This window comes from Pelodiscus sinensis, chromosome 23 (genome assembly GCF_049634645.1).
Source record: "Pelodiscus sinensis isolate JC-2024 chromosome 23, ASM4963464v1, whole genome shotgun sequence".
In the NCBI taxonomy this organism is placed as follows: Eukaryota; Metazoa; Chordata; order Testudines; family Trionychidae; genus Pelodiscus; species Pelodiscus sinensis.
The window spans coordinates 20428310-20442745 of NC_134733.1; the positions used below are offsets into that span (position 1 = coordinate 20428310).

The 14436-nt window shown below is 46.0% G+C and overlaps 1 protein-coding gene across 1 annotated transcript in view; it reads right to left on the reverse strand.

Moving 5' to 3' along the window:
• The window catches only part of TTC34 (tetratricopeptide repeat domain 34), a 66003-nt gene that overhangs the window by 13912 nt on the left and 37655 nt on the right, over window positions 1–14436 (reverse strand). Inside the window, exons 6-7 of the mRNA XM_025185467.2 lie at window positions 4559–4829; window positions 1276–1490 (exon numbers count right to left, since the gene is read on the reverse strand). Coding sequence (XP_025041252.2) covers window positions 1276–1490; window positions 4559–4829 — 486 coding nt within the window. The remainder of the gene's footprint in view (window positions 1–1275; window positions 1491–4558; window positions 4830–14436) is intronic.

The following is a 14436-nucleotide window of genomic DNA, read 5'->3' on the forward strand; positions in this document are numbered from 1 at the left end:
TTAATTCTTGTTTACTTCTGTCCTCCTGCAGGCTCACTCAAATACATCTGAAGTACTCCTCTCAAGGTGCATTTAGAGTATCAGCGTGTGGCTAGTTTTATAAACCAGGAGAAGGCAGAACAATGTAGCTTCCCACCGGACCGCACGCACAACCCACAAGCCACAAATTGAATAAAAGGAAGCAAACAAATGCTGATTAGGAGTGAGCGTTCCCAGAACACAGAGGCTGTGTCTAGACTGCACCCCTCTTCCGTAGAAGGGATGCAAATTAGACACATCGCAATTGCAAATGAAGCGGGGATTTAAATCCCCCCCGCTTCATTTGCATGAACATGGCTGCTGCTTTTTTCCAGCTCAGGGCTTTGCCGGAAAAAGCGCCAGTCTAGACGGGGATCTTTCGGAAAATAAAGCCTTTTCCAAAAGATCCCTTATTCCTTTTTTTAAGATGAATAAGGGATCTTTTGGAAAAGGCTTTATTTTCCGAAAGATCCCCGTCTAGACTAGCGCTTTTTTCCGGCAAAGCTCCGAGCCGGAAAAAAGCGGCAGCCATGTTTATGCAAATGAAGCGGGGGTGATTTAAATCCCCGCTTCATTTGCAATTGTGATGTGTCTAATTTGCATCCCTTTTACGGAAAAGGGGTGCACTCTAGACACAGCCAGAGCGTCTAGGTAGTTGGAACTGCAGATGCTCAAACATGGACCCTGCTCATCATGAGACCGACCTTCTCCTGGCTTATCACTTTCCAGAATAAGCGATGCCGCAGTGCATGCAGCAGCTTGGGCAACGGGCTGGTTAAATTTCAATCTATTGTTCTGTTTCATCTTTCTACCCGCATGGCCCTTGTTGCCATGATATCTGGATTAAACAGGGTCAACCCTTGGAGAGGAGACCTCCAAGACATTCCCATGAATGGTGCCAGGGGTAGGGCTGGTGACTCAGGACAGAGATAGCAGGGTCACTGTTTATACAACAATAAAACCAGTGATTGGGGTCAAACTGAGACTCATGCTCCCTTTGCTGAATTAAGAAGAAAAAAGAGGAAGGCACCTACTTGTGCCACCTTTATCTAGCCCCTTCTTGCTCCTCGCTCCACTGCAAGCTTGGAGAGCTGCAAACCAGGGGGCCTGGAGCTAATTAACAAATATGTTCATATGTTACCCACCACGTTGAGCCTAAATGTGTCTCTCCCCCACTGAGCCCCATGGCATGAGCTGGCCGCCTGGCAGCTGATTTGTGTATTATGGGTGCAGAGGCAGCTTCCAAGAGAGATGTACCTGAAAGAGGTTCTGTCGTTGCTTGGTGTCTAAAAAGTTCATGAGGAATCCCAGCTCCCCTGGGTCTTTCTCAGCCAAAATGCTCAAGGTGTGAGCTGTCGGCAGCATGTTTCTCCTCCTCAGCTGCAGCACAGCCAGTCGCGCGCTGGCAGATCTGTCAGCGGAAGCCTGGCCGAATGACTTCTGGAGATGACGAAGGGCCTCTTCAGACCTCCCTGTTGGTAAATGCCGTGACAGTGAGTAAATAACATATACCAAATCCAGAAGGATACACCACGGAAACCTCCAGCAATTATATAATAGAATAATAGAATACTGGAACCGGAAAGGCGCTCAAGAGATCATCAAGTCTAGTTCACTGCCCTCATGGCAGGATCAAGCACCATCTATAGCATCCCTGACAGGTGTCTATCCAATCTGCTCTTAAATATCTCCAGTGATGGAGAACCCACAACCTCCCCAGGCAATTTATTCCAGTGTTTAACCACCTGACAGGCAGGAAGCTTTTCCTAATGTCCAATTTAAATCTCTCTTGCTGCAATTTGAGCCCATTGCTTCTTGTCCTATCCGAGGCCAAGGAGAACAATTTTTCTCCCTCCTTGTAGAACTCTTTTAGGTACTTGAAAACTGTATTGATTTTCACCTGCTACAATTTTCAGACTACAGCAATCTAGGTTAAGCATTTGGAGTCCTATGGTAAGTTATTTGGTTACTGTGGCACAACTACTGAGACTCTGTAACCCCGCCTGATTGTCCTGGGTCTTCTAAACGTTTCCTTTATGTTTTCATTAGTATAAAAAGCGACTTTCTCAATCAGTTCACTGTGACTCAATATGGCCATGCCAGCTCTAAGGCATTCTGTTGTGGGACTGTAAAATCCTCTAGAAGGGACTATGTCTCGTCTATATTCAGTGTTGAGCACCACAGGGGCACAAGTTGGTAGCTACGTAATCCCTGCTTTCAGTGCAAAACTTATCTCAGCCGTAGAGCTGCTACCAACCCCCTGCTTCCTTAGAATGAATACCAGTGAGCCTGTTCAGTCGTTAGCTGGGAGGTCTCCGAAGAAGGGCCCTGTGGGAAGTGTAGCTGGGTGATGGCTTCTGAGTTAGCACTGCTGGTGACTGAGCCTGGCGATAACAGTCATTGGTCCCATTCCAAAGTTCTTTTGGAGGAGATAAAACTGAGGTTGTGCCCATGTAACGTAACTGATGATCTCACAGCCTTTTCCCAAGAGACGGGGGGTGGCTTCAATGCCCAGTCCCATTCTAGTTTCATTGATCACCTTCTGCCTCCGTAAATTCACCAGAGAATGAAATATTCTGAAATATCTCTCCTAACCTGTGGTATTGTGTTGTTGTGTAACACTTCTATCCTCCGAATCTCTACATTCCTACAGTGGGCAAAAACAAGGAGCAGTCCTGTGGTCCCTTAAAGACTAACAAATTGATTTGGGCATCAGTTTTCATGGGTAAAACCCCCCTTCATCAGATGCATTGTTTTTGCAGATATGGGCTAACACAGCTACCCTCCGAGGGCATGTCTATACTTACCAGAAGAGCGATGCTCTGGAGGTCGATCTTCTGGTGTTCGATTTAGTGGGTCGAGTATAGACCCATAGATCAAACGCTGAAGCTGCCCCTGCTTGCGTCTGCTACTCTTTCTGTGAGGAGTAAGGGAATCTACCGGGAGTGTTGGTTCCTGTTGGCTTCCTGTTGTGTGGATGCTGCCAAAGCTCGGCTTCTGGTAAACCGATGTCAGCTATGCATTTTGGTCTGGTATAGACCATGCCTCAGACCAAGCCTCGGATAGTAGGCAAAGTGATTCCTGCATACAGTGTGTCCCTAGCATTTTTTAGGTATGCCATGAGGCACAGTATCATGGTATCAGTGCCTTAAGTCTTATAGTGAAAGGATAGGTTTACACACAATTTTTATTTTGGGAGAAGGATGTAAATAGTGCCGCACATTTGCATACTTCCTCTGGTTTTTTTTCAGAAGACGCGCTACTGGTTTTTACCCGTGTCTACACGCGGCTGAATTTGGAAATAAACCCCTATTTCAAATGACCCCTTATTCCGCCTACAATGAGGTTTACAGGGGTCTTTTGAAATAGGGGTTTATTTTGAAATTCGGCCATGGGTAGACGCAGGTAAATACCGGAAGAGTGTCTTCCGAAAAAAAATCCGGAGGAAGTATGCAAATGTGCGGCGCTGTTTGCCTCCTTCTTCCGATATTAAAATTGTGTGTAGACATACCCAAAATAACCTGAGGAAGAGAACTTACCATAGAATCCTAGAATCCTAGAACTGGAAGGGACCTCGAGAGGTCATCAAGTCCAGTTCCCTGCTCTCACAGCAGGACCAAGCACCATCTAGATCAGTGGTCACCAACCAGTAGGTCGGGATCGACTGGTAGATCTTGGAGCCTTTGACAGGTGATCCTGACTGGTTTGGCCGGGAGGCTATCAAATGCAAGCACTTCCTCTGCCCCTCTAAGCACTGCTGTGCTGCTCCTGCCCTCTACCTTGGAGGTACCCCTCTCCCCTTGGAGTCTCCTGTTTGCTGTGCAGGACACAGGAAGAAGAGGAAGAGGGGTGCTGATGCCAGAGTGTCCCTCCACCCTGTACTACATCTCCACCCTCCACCCTGTATTACATCTCCACAGAGCAAAGAGGGACAGGGATGGAGGGAGTTTGCTGGCTGCTTTTGGGAGTGGTGCAGGGCCAGAGTAGGGGTGGCCCAGAAGCCACCTGTGGTAAGTGGTGCCCAGCTGGAGCCCACATTCCGAACCCCATCCCCAGTCCTGAGTCCCTCCTGCATCCCAAACCACTGCCCCCAGCCTACAAAAGTGAGTGAGGATTGGGGAGGGAGGATGGAGTGGGCAGGGGCAGGGCCTTGGAGAAGGGGCAGGAAGGAGGCGGGGCAAGAGTGTTTGGGTTTGAGGTAGATCCTGGATTGCACTTAAATTCAAAAAGTGATCTCAGGCTTAAAAAGGTTGGAGACCCCTGATCTAGATCATCCCTAACCTGCTCTTAAATATCTCCAGTGATGGAGTTCCCCCAACCTCCATAGGCAATTTATTCCAGTGTTTAACCACCCTGACGGCTGGGATGTTTTTCCTAATGTCCAACCTAAACTAACACACTTACCCCTCTGAGATTGTAGGCAAAGTGATTCCTGCATACTGTGTTTGTCCAGTACTTTCAGGGTATGCCAGGCATGTAGCATCATGGTACCAATACCCTAAGTCTTACAGATTTGCTGTACACGAGGAAGGGAACTTACCATCTGCCATTAAAATGTCACCATATAAGATGTGACATCTTGCTTCCTGGCTGTTCATTTTAATTAAAGACCCACCAATCACAATGAGGTCCTTGAGTGTCTCTTCCTTGGGATGGTCCTTATGGGCAACAAGTTCAGTTAACACAGCCCTGCAGTGGTCAAGCAGCCACTGAGTGATGAGCAATTGGGCTTCCTGCTTTAACGACAGGATCTCTGGGATTACCACGGCTGTATCCTCTTTGAGGGCTGAAGTCAAATCCTGCACTGCCTCCTACATGGAACACAAGAGATAATAATAATAATAAATTTAATTGTTTTCTCCCTCTAGGAAACGTCTATTCCCAACTCTGCCACTGGCACACTGGGGGATCTTGGGCAAGTTGTTTAGCTGCCTCATGCCTCAGTTTCCCCAGTTGCAATACTGGTATCATACTATTATTAACTTCATAGAGGGGTTTTCAGATTTGACGATCTACTGCTTGTAATGTGCTTTGAGACCTTCAGGTGTAAGATGCGAGAGAAGCATAAAATGTTATTCCTGAGAAGGGAATAAGTGACGTAGCCAGAGCCCTACGTTTGCAAAATAGAGCTAGGAAGAATAGACGTTCTTACTAGTGATCTCTGCTAAGCTGCATCCTAACTGGAGCCATTAGCAGAGCGGACTTTGGGTCAATGTTGAACTCAGGTACGCAACTCCAGCCCTGTTGAATAGCGTCGCTGGAGTCGACGTACCTTGGAGTGGGTTGCTGCTGTGTCTCCACTGTGGGGGGTCGATGGGAGAAACTGTCCTGTCGACTCCCCTTATGCTTCTCAATTGGGTGGAGTCCCGGAGTCGACGAGAGCACCATCAGTGGACAATTTGGTGGGACTTCACTAGACCCGCTAAATTGACCCCTGTGGGATCCAGAGGCAGCAGCAGGGGGTTGCAGGTGGGAGCCACCTGCCCCTGCGTGTAACCATGTATCCGCTGAATTTGTCAGCAGTTTCACAATTTCTTAATTAAACACATTTTAAAAACCCTAATTTTGATTTTCAAAGCCAGCAAGGAGGCTTAAGTCCGCAGCTCCCATAAATGGGAACCATTACTGTTTTCTCCCTTCCCCCGTCCCCACTTTAAAAAAAGTTGTATTTGTGTTATATTGGCACTTAGAGGCCACAGCTGAAATTGTGCCCCCCCCCTCCCGTTTTGCTGGGTGCTGTAGAAATTCAGCAAAAAATGGTATCTGCTTCCAGAAGCTGACAGTCGACACAGACAAGAGAGACAGAGTGGTTGAGGGGAAGGAGAGGTGATGTGCCTAAAATCAGACAGCAGCTGAGTGGGAGGCCCAGGCATAGAACCCGGATCTCTTGAGTACAGCAATGAGAATAAGGGATTTTGTTGGTTCATTTGCAGTTCCAAAAGACGGTGGTATGGGAAGTTTCAGGTAGTGCTATAAACAAAAGGACTGATTAAAAAAACAAAAACAAAAACCAACGTTCTGGGTTGAAGGGAACATTTAAGTTGATGCAAAATTCAACATTTAATTTAGAGTCTGGTGTTTTATATATATATATATATATATATATTTCCATTTTTTGAAAATACATTTGAAAGGAATTTTGCAACAAAAGTCATTATGACCTCCCCCCACCCCAAACCAAAGGGAGTTGTGCCCCATAACCTCAGCTGTGCCGAACACAACGCCATCTGGGACAGCTCTGACGTTACACTCAAAGAGGTTGACAAAGGAGATGCTGGAGTCATCATGAAGAGGTCAGATGACGAACTGGAGGTGGCTAGACAACTCTCCAACTCTGCATGCCACAGGCCACTATCCTTTGATCCCACGGCGGGGTACCAAACCAAACTATACCATTTATACAAGAAACTTCCTGAAGAAGCATAGGAAGAAATTTTCACAGATACCCCTCCTGAGACCTGACTGGGGTTAGTCTATTTGCTACCCAAGATCCATAAACCTGGAAATCCTGGATGTCCCACCATCTCTGGGACTGGCACTCCTACAGCAGGATTATCTAGCTATATAGCCCATCTCCTCAGGCCTTACAATCCCAGCACTCCTAGCTATCTTTGAGATACCACTGACTTCCAGAGATAACTACAATCCATTGGTGATCTTCCAGAAAACACCATCCTGGCTCGTATGGGTGGAGAAGCTCTCCACATCAACGTTCCACACAAATATGGACTATAAGCCCTCAGGAACTGTATCCCCAATGATGCCAGCTGGTGGCTGAGCTTTGCAACGTTGTTCTCACTCACAACCATTTCAGGTTTGGGGATAATTTACACCTTCAAGTCAGTGGCAGTGCTATGGATACCCACATGACCCTGCAGGATGCTAACATTTTTATGTCCGACTTAGAACAACACTTCCTCAGCTCCCAGCCCCAAGTGCCCCTCCTCTATTTGTTGTACATCGATGACATCTACATAATCTGGACCCACGAGACAGAGGCCCTTGAAGAATTCAACAATTTCCACCCCACCATCAATCTCAGCCTGGACCACTCCACCCAAGAGACCAACTTCCTGGACACTACAGTGCAAATAAATGATGGTCACATAAACATCACCCTATACTGGAAACCTACTGACCGCTATACTTATCTACAGGCTTCCAGCTTTCATCCAGATCACATCACATGATCCACAGTCTACAGCCAAGTCCTCAGATACAGCTGCATTTGCTCCAGTCCCTTAGGGTATGTCTACGCTGCACCATTATTTCGAGATAACTCGTGTTATTTCGAAATAACAATGAGAGTGTCTACACAGCCATTCTGTTATTTTTTAAATAATTTCGAAATAAAGGATGGCATAATTCCAAAATCTGTAAACCTCATTCCACAAGGAGTAAAGCCTATTCCAAAATAGCTATTTCGAAATAAGGCGTGGGTAGATGCTCCACTGCTGCTATTTCGAAATAGCCCCTCAATAGGGCTATTGTAAATTATTCCTCCCCAGTGCCTCCTAGGGCTCTAAATCGAGGTAGCACGTCCACATTAGGGAAGCTTGCCTCAGACTAATTTTGGGGCTTCCATGCAGTACAGATGTGCTATTTCAAAATAAGCTATTTTGGAATAACTATTCCGGAATAGTTTATTTTGAAAAAAGCATGCAGCATAGACGTACCCTTAGACAGAGACAAACAGCTACAGAATCTCTACCAAGCAGCTGGGAAGCACCTGGGGAAGTGAAGAAACAGATTGACAGAGCCAGGCAGATACCTAGAAGTCATCTACTACAGGACAGACCCAACAAAGAGAGCACGAGAATTCCACTGGCCACTACCTACTAAAACCTCTCCAACACATCATCAAGGATCTGCAACCTATCCTAAGTGATGATGCCTTGCTGTCACAGACCTCGGGTGACAAGCCAGTCCTGTCTTACAGAGGGACCCCTCAACCTGAAACTCACCACCAACTACACACCGCACAACAGAAACACTAAGCCGGGAACCAATCCCTGCAACAAATCCCATTGCCAACTCTGTCCACACATTTACCCTAGTGACGCCATCACAGGACCTAACCACATCAACCGTACCATCAAAGGCTCGTGCACCTGCACCTCTCCTAATGTGATATATGCCAGCATGTGCCAGCAATGCCCCTCAGCCATGTATATTGTCTTGGAGCAACAGAATACAGTGACACAAATCAGACATCAAGAATTGTAACGTACAAAATCCAGTGGGGAGAACATTTTAACCTCCCTGGATACATACTTAGGCTATGTCTACACTGCATGATTATTTCAAAATAAGCTATTCTCGAAGAAATGTTCTTATATTCTTATGTTCTTATTTTGAAATAGCACGTCTACACTACAGGGTGGCCTGGAAATTAGTCCAAGGCAGGCTCCCCTACTGTGGACGTGCTACTTCAATTTAGAGCCCCAGGAAGCACTGGGGAGTAAATACTTTGAATGGCCTGGGGGAGGAGCTATTTCAAAACAGAAGCAGCAATGGAGCATCCACAATACTGCTATTCCGAAATAGCTATTTCAGAAGAAGTGTTTTTCCTCTTGGAATGAGGTTTGCAAACACCGAAGTAAGCTGCCCATAATTTCGAAATTATTTCAAAATAATGGGCTAGCTGTGTAGACACTCGCATAGTTATTTCGGAATAATATTGAAAATTGCCATCCTTAATCGAAGCAAAACAAAACAAACAAACAAACAAACAAACAAACAAACAAACAAATAAACCCTTCAAAAACTGTCTGCAGTGTGAAACTGCTGAGTTGGAATTTATATGTAAATTTGACATCATCAGAATGGGTCTGGGGCTGGGAATGGCTCTTTAATTACAATGAGTAATTTTCCCCTTTAAGTATTCTCACTTTCTTAGCCACAGCCAGAGTTTGAATTAGAGCTGGTGTAACACTCTCATCTCTGCATCCCTACTGTTTCTTTTTCTTTCCCTTCATACATCTGATGATGTGAGCTGCAATTTATGAAAGCTTATGCCATAATAAGGTCGTTAGTCTTTAAGGTGCCACTGGACTCCTTGTTGCTTTTTCCAAGGGAAATATTTTGATTGTTTTGGAATTTGGGCCGGGGGAGGGGACAATTTGGTGAAAGTGACACAAATTAGTAAAATCTTTTCGTATCACCACAGCTGTATTTCTTTCTTTCTATTTTTTTTAACTAAAAAACGGTTTCAGATGAAAATTTTCATCCAGTTCCATTCCTGACCCCAAGTCCATGGCTTCACTCAATGGAACATGATGACTTTCAGAGATGGCTGCACTCTGGTCCGGCAATATCCATGGTCCGGAAAGATTTTAGTTAGCCAGATGTCCACTTAGCATGGGTGTAGCCAAGTTTCCCGCAGTCCCATAAAGTTTGTTTACAGCCCTCAGTCCTGGCTCAGTGTTCTGTGCTGTTATTTAGTTCCAATTTACCCCTAAATGTCTTCTAAGAGCCCAGTAAGAGCTTAGGGGAAGTGCTGGTCATGCTGCGAGACAATATTGACCTCGTGTGGTTTGGCAAATTCTCTGGTTCAGCATCGGTCAGGTCCCGAGGGTGCCGGACTAGAGAGATCCAAAATATAAAATCCTTTTAGGATTAGGATAGTACTTAGAATTTGTTTGCACACTAGCTGCAGTGCCGACTAGAGGGATGACTTTGATGGATGCTACATTGGTGACAATGTGAGTTTCCAGACAGCTCTGTGGTGTGAGTTCTTATTTGATTAGACTTGCTCCCCCTGAAGAATGTAATAAGTGCCTTTAATCTTCCATGTAGTGGATCAGCACACTGATACAATGGCAGCAAAGCCCGCCAGTTTTAAAGATCTTCACCTCACTCACACTTTAGGTGGACAGGGAGAGGAGGAAATATGGCATAACCATGCGAGTCAGATGATGCGGTGTCTGATGATTCCAGTCCTGATAGTTTCTCTCGCGCTGCCCTGGTCTATACTAGGGTTTATTTCTCAATAACTGCCCCCAGGTTGAATTAAGTGGAGTGTCCACACTACCAAGCCCGTTGTTTTGAAATAACGGGCCGCTTATTTAAAAATCTGTACCCCTGCTTTTCTCAAGGAGTTTTCTCACTAATTTTCTCACTTTTCTCACTAATTTCGAAACAGTTATTTCAAAATACCAGTAGTGTAGACGTTCCAATGCCACTATTTTTAAATAACTATTCCCCAGAGTCATTCAAACTAATTACTTCCCAGTGCTTCCTGGGGCTCTAAGTCGAAGTAGTGTGTCCAAATTAACAGAGCCTGTCTCGGACTCATTTCGAGGCTTCCCTATAGTAGTGAGGACATGCTATTTTGATTTTGTTATTTCATGAGTTATTAAATCGATATTAGTTATTTCAAAATAGCTTCCTAGTGTAAGCGTGCCCTTTCAGTCTCCCAAATCTCAGTTTGACTCCAACCTCTTCTCCTCACCTTCTAGGACAGACAGAGTAATGGACAAGTGGAATGAATAGCAAGGAACTTATTCCTCTGGTAAGTGGCAATGGATTACTCCTGCACCATGCAGCCTGTTCAAAAAATTCTGTCTGAAAAGTTTAATTAGATTAAATAAGCCCATTAGAGTTGACTTTTATGTGCCTTTAAATTCTTTTTCCAAAGCCAAAATGGTATTTAATTAAAGCGTTTTAAATTAGTTTGTAAACCAAAGACACAAATGCCTTCCATTTCAATCAACCATTCAATATGCAGTCTGACGGGCAAAACAAAAACTTCTGGCTTATTGTGATGTGCCTGCTATCTCGAAAAGCAGGCAAGCCAGCAACGCTGGGGCTATCGTTTGGCCACCCCTAGGGGCCTGTGATGTGGAATATTTTGCATTTAAAGGCCAATGAATAATAACCTTGTCTATTTCAATTCTGTGTAACATTTATAAAGATGGTTTTTTTTTAATCACCTTCATAATGGTCTCTTGGGTAGGACCCAGGAGGGAGTATTTCTTCTCACCCTCTCTATGCTGTCCTTAAAATGTTCATGGAATCTGTCTGTAAACATAACCTTGCTTCCATTAAGCCCAGTGCGGAGAATGTCCAGAGTACGACATTACTGTACTGCTCCATCCACTGTGCTCGGTGATTTGTGCAGAGGACTTGGGAACCAAGACACTTGGGTTTTATAGCTGGCCATCACTCACTCGCTAACACTGTAATCAAGTCATTTAGTTGCCCTGTGCCTCAGTTTACCCCTTTTGGTAGACTAGTAATATCGGTCTACCCGGCAATAATAAAACAACGGCTCTGAGTCTCATAGTTCAGGTCAGGCGAGTTGGGTGCAAGATGCTTGGGCTGCACTGTCCAATTGCTGTGTAGCTGCTCAGGCCCTGAGATCCTCCTTCCTTATAGGGTCCCGGAGCCTGGGCTGCACCGTGAGTCCAAACATCTAAAATCTTATAGCCCTGCAGCGGAAGCCCCGTGAGCCTGAGTCAGCGGATCCGGGCCAGCTGTGGCAGTGCTGTGGGTCTTTTCACTCAGTGTAGATGTACCTTTAATGATTGCTAAGGGCTCCAGGAATGCAAAGGATTGCTGTTGCCCCTTTTTCTGCCATCAGCATCATCCCCCTCCTGAGCAGGCCTTGCTGGTCAGCTTGCCAGCAGAGCAGAAATCAGTGAGGTGAAGTTGGGATATCGTCCATGTGTCACTTGTTTGATTTACACCAGTGTTGGAATGGAAGTGGCCAAATAGCACGCAGCTCAGTCCCTTTTTTCAGGGATCTCAGCCTATCATCAATGGTCAGTTCCCCAAGGAAAAGCTCTGCCTCCTCAGAATCTGCCAGTGGTCAGCATTTAAGGCAGACTGCAAATTCAGCTGCTGCTGCCCCAGCTCCCTCTCCTTCTTTCTACAGAACCTTGATTAATAACTGACTGCGGCGTAGCATGTCTTCCCAAGACTGAACACTTGCTCGCACACTTAGAATAAGAACTTGGAAGATCATGTGTTAGCGCCATCTTGTGATGCCTGCCATGACGGCATTATTCCTGCCACAAGTGGTGCTCAGGAGCTCTCTAGCTTTAACCAGATTCCCGATCTCCTGGATAGTTGTACTTACGAGTGCTGCTACCCAAATGGTGCCTGTCAATATCGGTGGTGATTAATGCAGGAAGGCTGGGAATGATGTAGAAATGGACAGTGCTATTTGCCAAGCTTAGCCACTTGCCTTATATTCTCTAGCACAATTTCATGAATAATTTCTGCGCAGTATGTTCATATCTGGCATGCGCACATAAGGGACACACCCAGGGCCCGGGAGAATTTTATAGAATTTGGGTGAAATTTGTTCATCCATAAGGGACCAGCACCAGCCCTATCCATCAATTCAATTAATTAAGTGGTGCAGAGGTCTTGCATGGAGCGTCGGCACAGAGGTGACTTTTGCCTTTTGAAGTTTTCCTCTGTGCCTGTCACTTCGCAAAGCTTTGCAAGCAGATGCTAAATCTGCTTGCACTGGTCTCGGCAGGTCAGTAATGCTGGGCAAGCTGTTCTCTATGAAACAGCTGCAGGCTCAGAGCCTTAAAGCGTGGACTTTTGACTATCCAGCCCTGCACATAGACTTGGAGCTTGACTCATTGCAATACTATTTCTTGTCTCAGTTAGGTATGAAACCCACTTGTTCCCCTGGCTTCCCTGAAGTCCACATGGGAACTTTTGCAAATTGGGTTCTAAGTGAGAGATGATGGTGCAGTAAAAATGCACATTTGCTGTTTTATACGCCAACCGTTTGGGGAAAGGCTGGCTTTTAATGAGCTGTTCAGATGCTCCGAATCTGCATGAGGAACATCCTGCCGAAATTGAAAGCAGACCTTCCAAAGACCTTGAAGGGGAAAAGCAGACACAGCACATGGACAATTGGAACAGGCAGTATTCAAAGCCATGCTGCTAGCTAGCCAGTAAGTCCAGGGATTTGTTTCTGAAACTTTCTTATCTTTATTTCTTTTTCCTTGGCTCAAGCTCTTAACAAAATCAGTACAAACATGCTGCATCAGGTCTGAGCTTTTATCCAGCAAAGGATCTGATTAGGCAGCTGATTTCTATTATTTTTCCCAGGCTTTCCTTTACATGGACAAGAATGTTCAGAGTAACAAACAAACAGCAATTCAGATTGCTGGGTTCCTATCTGTGTAGAGCCACAGTTTGCAGGGAAAGGGACTGTGACGAGTGGTTTAAACATGAGACTGAAAGTCATGAGTTCTGACGGGGGGAGGGTCCGCTTCTCCACTATGCCACTGACTTACTTAGTGACCCTTGGGCAAATCACCTAATTTCTGTGTGACTTGCTGTCTCCATCTGTAAAACAGGGACGATAAATACAGTCCTGCTTCATGAAGGGACTTGTGAGGGCTGATTAATTACCCTCTGTGGAACACTTTGAGCACCTGAAATGTAATGTTCTATGAATGCAAAGAATCATTCCTATTTCATATGGGGCTGGAGTTGGTTGTGATAGGATTTCTAAATACTTAGGACCTAATCTGGCCTTATCACAGCCATGCAGGAGAATAAGTCGGAGTAAAATACCTCTGGCCCCGACCTCCCTAGATAGTACTCCCCATATCCTGGCTGGGCCATAGGGATGAGGGGAAAAAGGTGGGGCTGCTTTGCACTGTCACTGTGCCGGGAGATGGCAGGTGTGTAGGTTACGTCTATACTGTGGGGCTTTTTTCACGGCAGAAGATATGCAAATGAAGTGCTCAGTAGCATATCTCACACTCTCATTTGCATATCCCCTTCCGATGCTTTTTTGCGGAAGAGGTTTTTGCCATTAAAAAGCCCGGTGTAAATGGGGCCATTTGTCAGAAAAAAACCCTTTTGCGCAAGATCCTGTCAGTCAGTCTCTGCTGGCTCCGTGTTCCCTGCTGCATTTCAAAGTAGCAGCGCCACATGGAGCCTGGGATCACTGGGACAGTCCCAAGCTGAGCCTGGGCTCCGCACGGCGCTGCCGCTTTGAAGCGCCCTCTCCTCTTGTCCCACCTCCTTGCTGCCTCTTTCTGACAGAGGCAGCAGGCGGGGGGAAGCGATTAGTCGACTAGGTAGGTGCAGTGGTAATTCCTTTGCCTCCAGGTGTCGAGCAATGGAACTGGCAAGGTAGTGCAAATTATTTCTCCCTGGGAGAAAAAGAGCATCAGGGAAGGATCTGAGAGTGAGTCACAAACACGCCTCCCGGGATGCTGCAGATTAGGGATGTGAATGACTAGTTGACTATCCGGTAAGCAAATGCTTATTGGCTAGTTGACACACTAGTCAACTAGTCGCTCCCCCCAGGGCCAGAATGAGCCATTCCGGCACCCCGGGCAGACAGGTTAATTGCGCCCTGGGTTGGAGGAGGGCACATGCACCGCCCCACCCCTGCACCGGCGCATGGGAGAGGGCGCATGAGCAGCCCCGCCG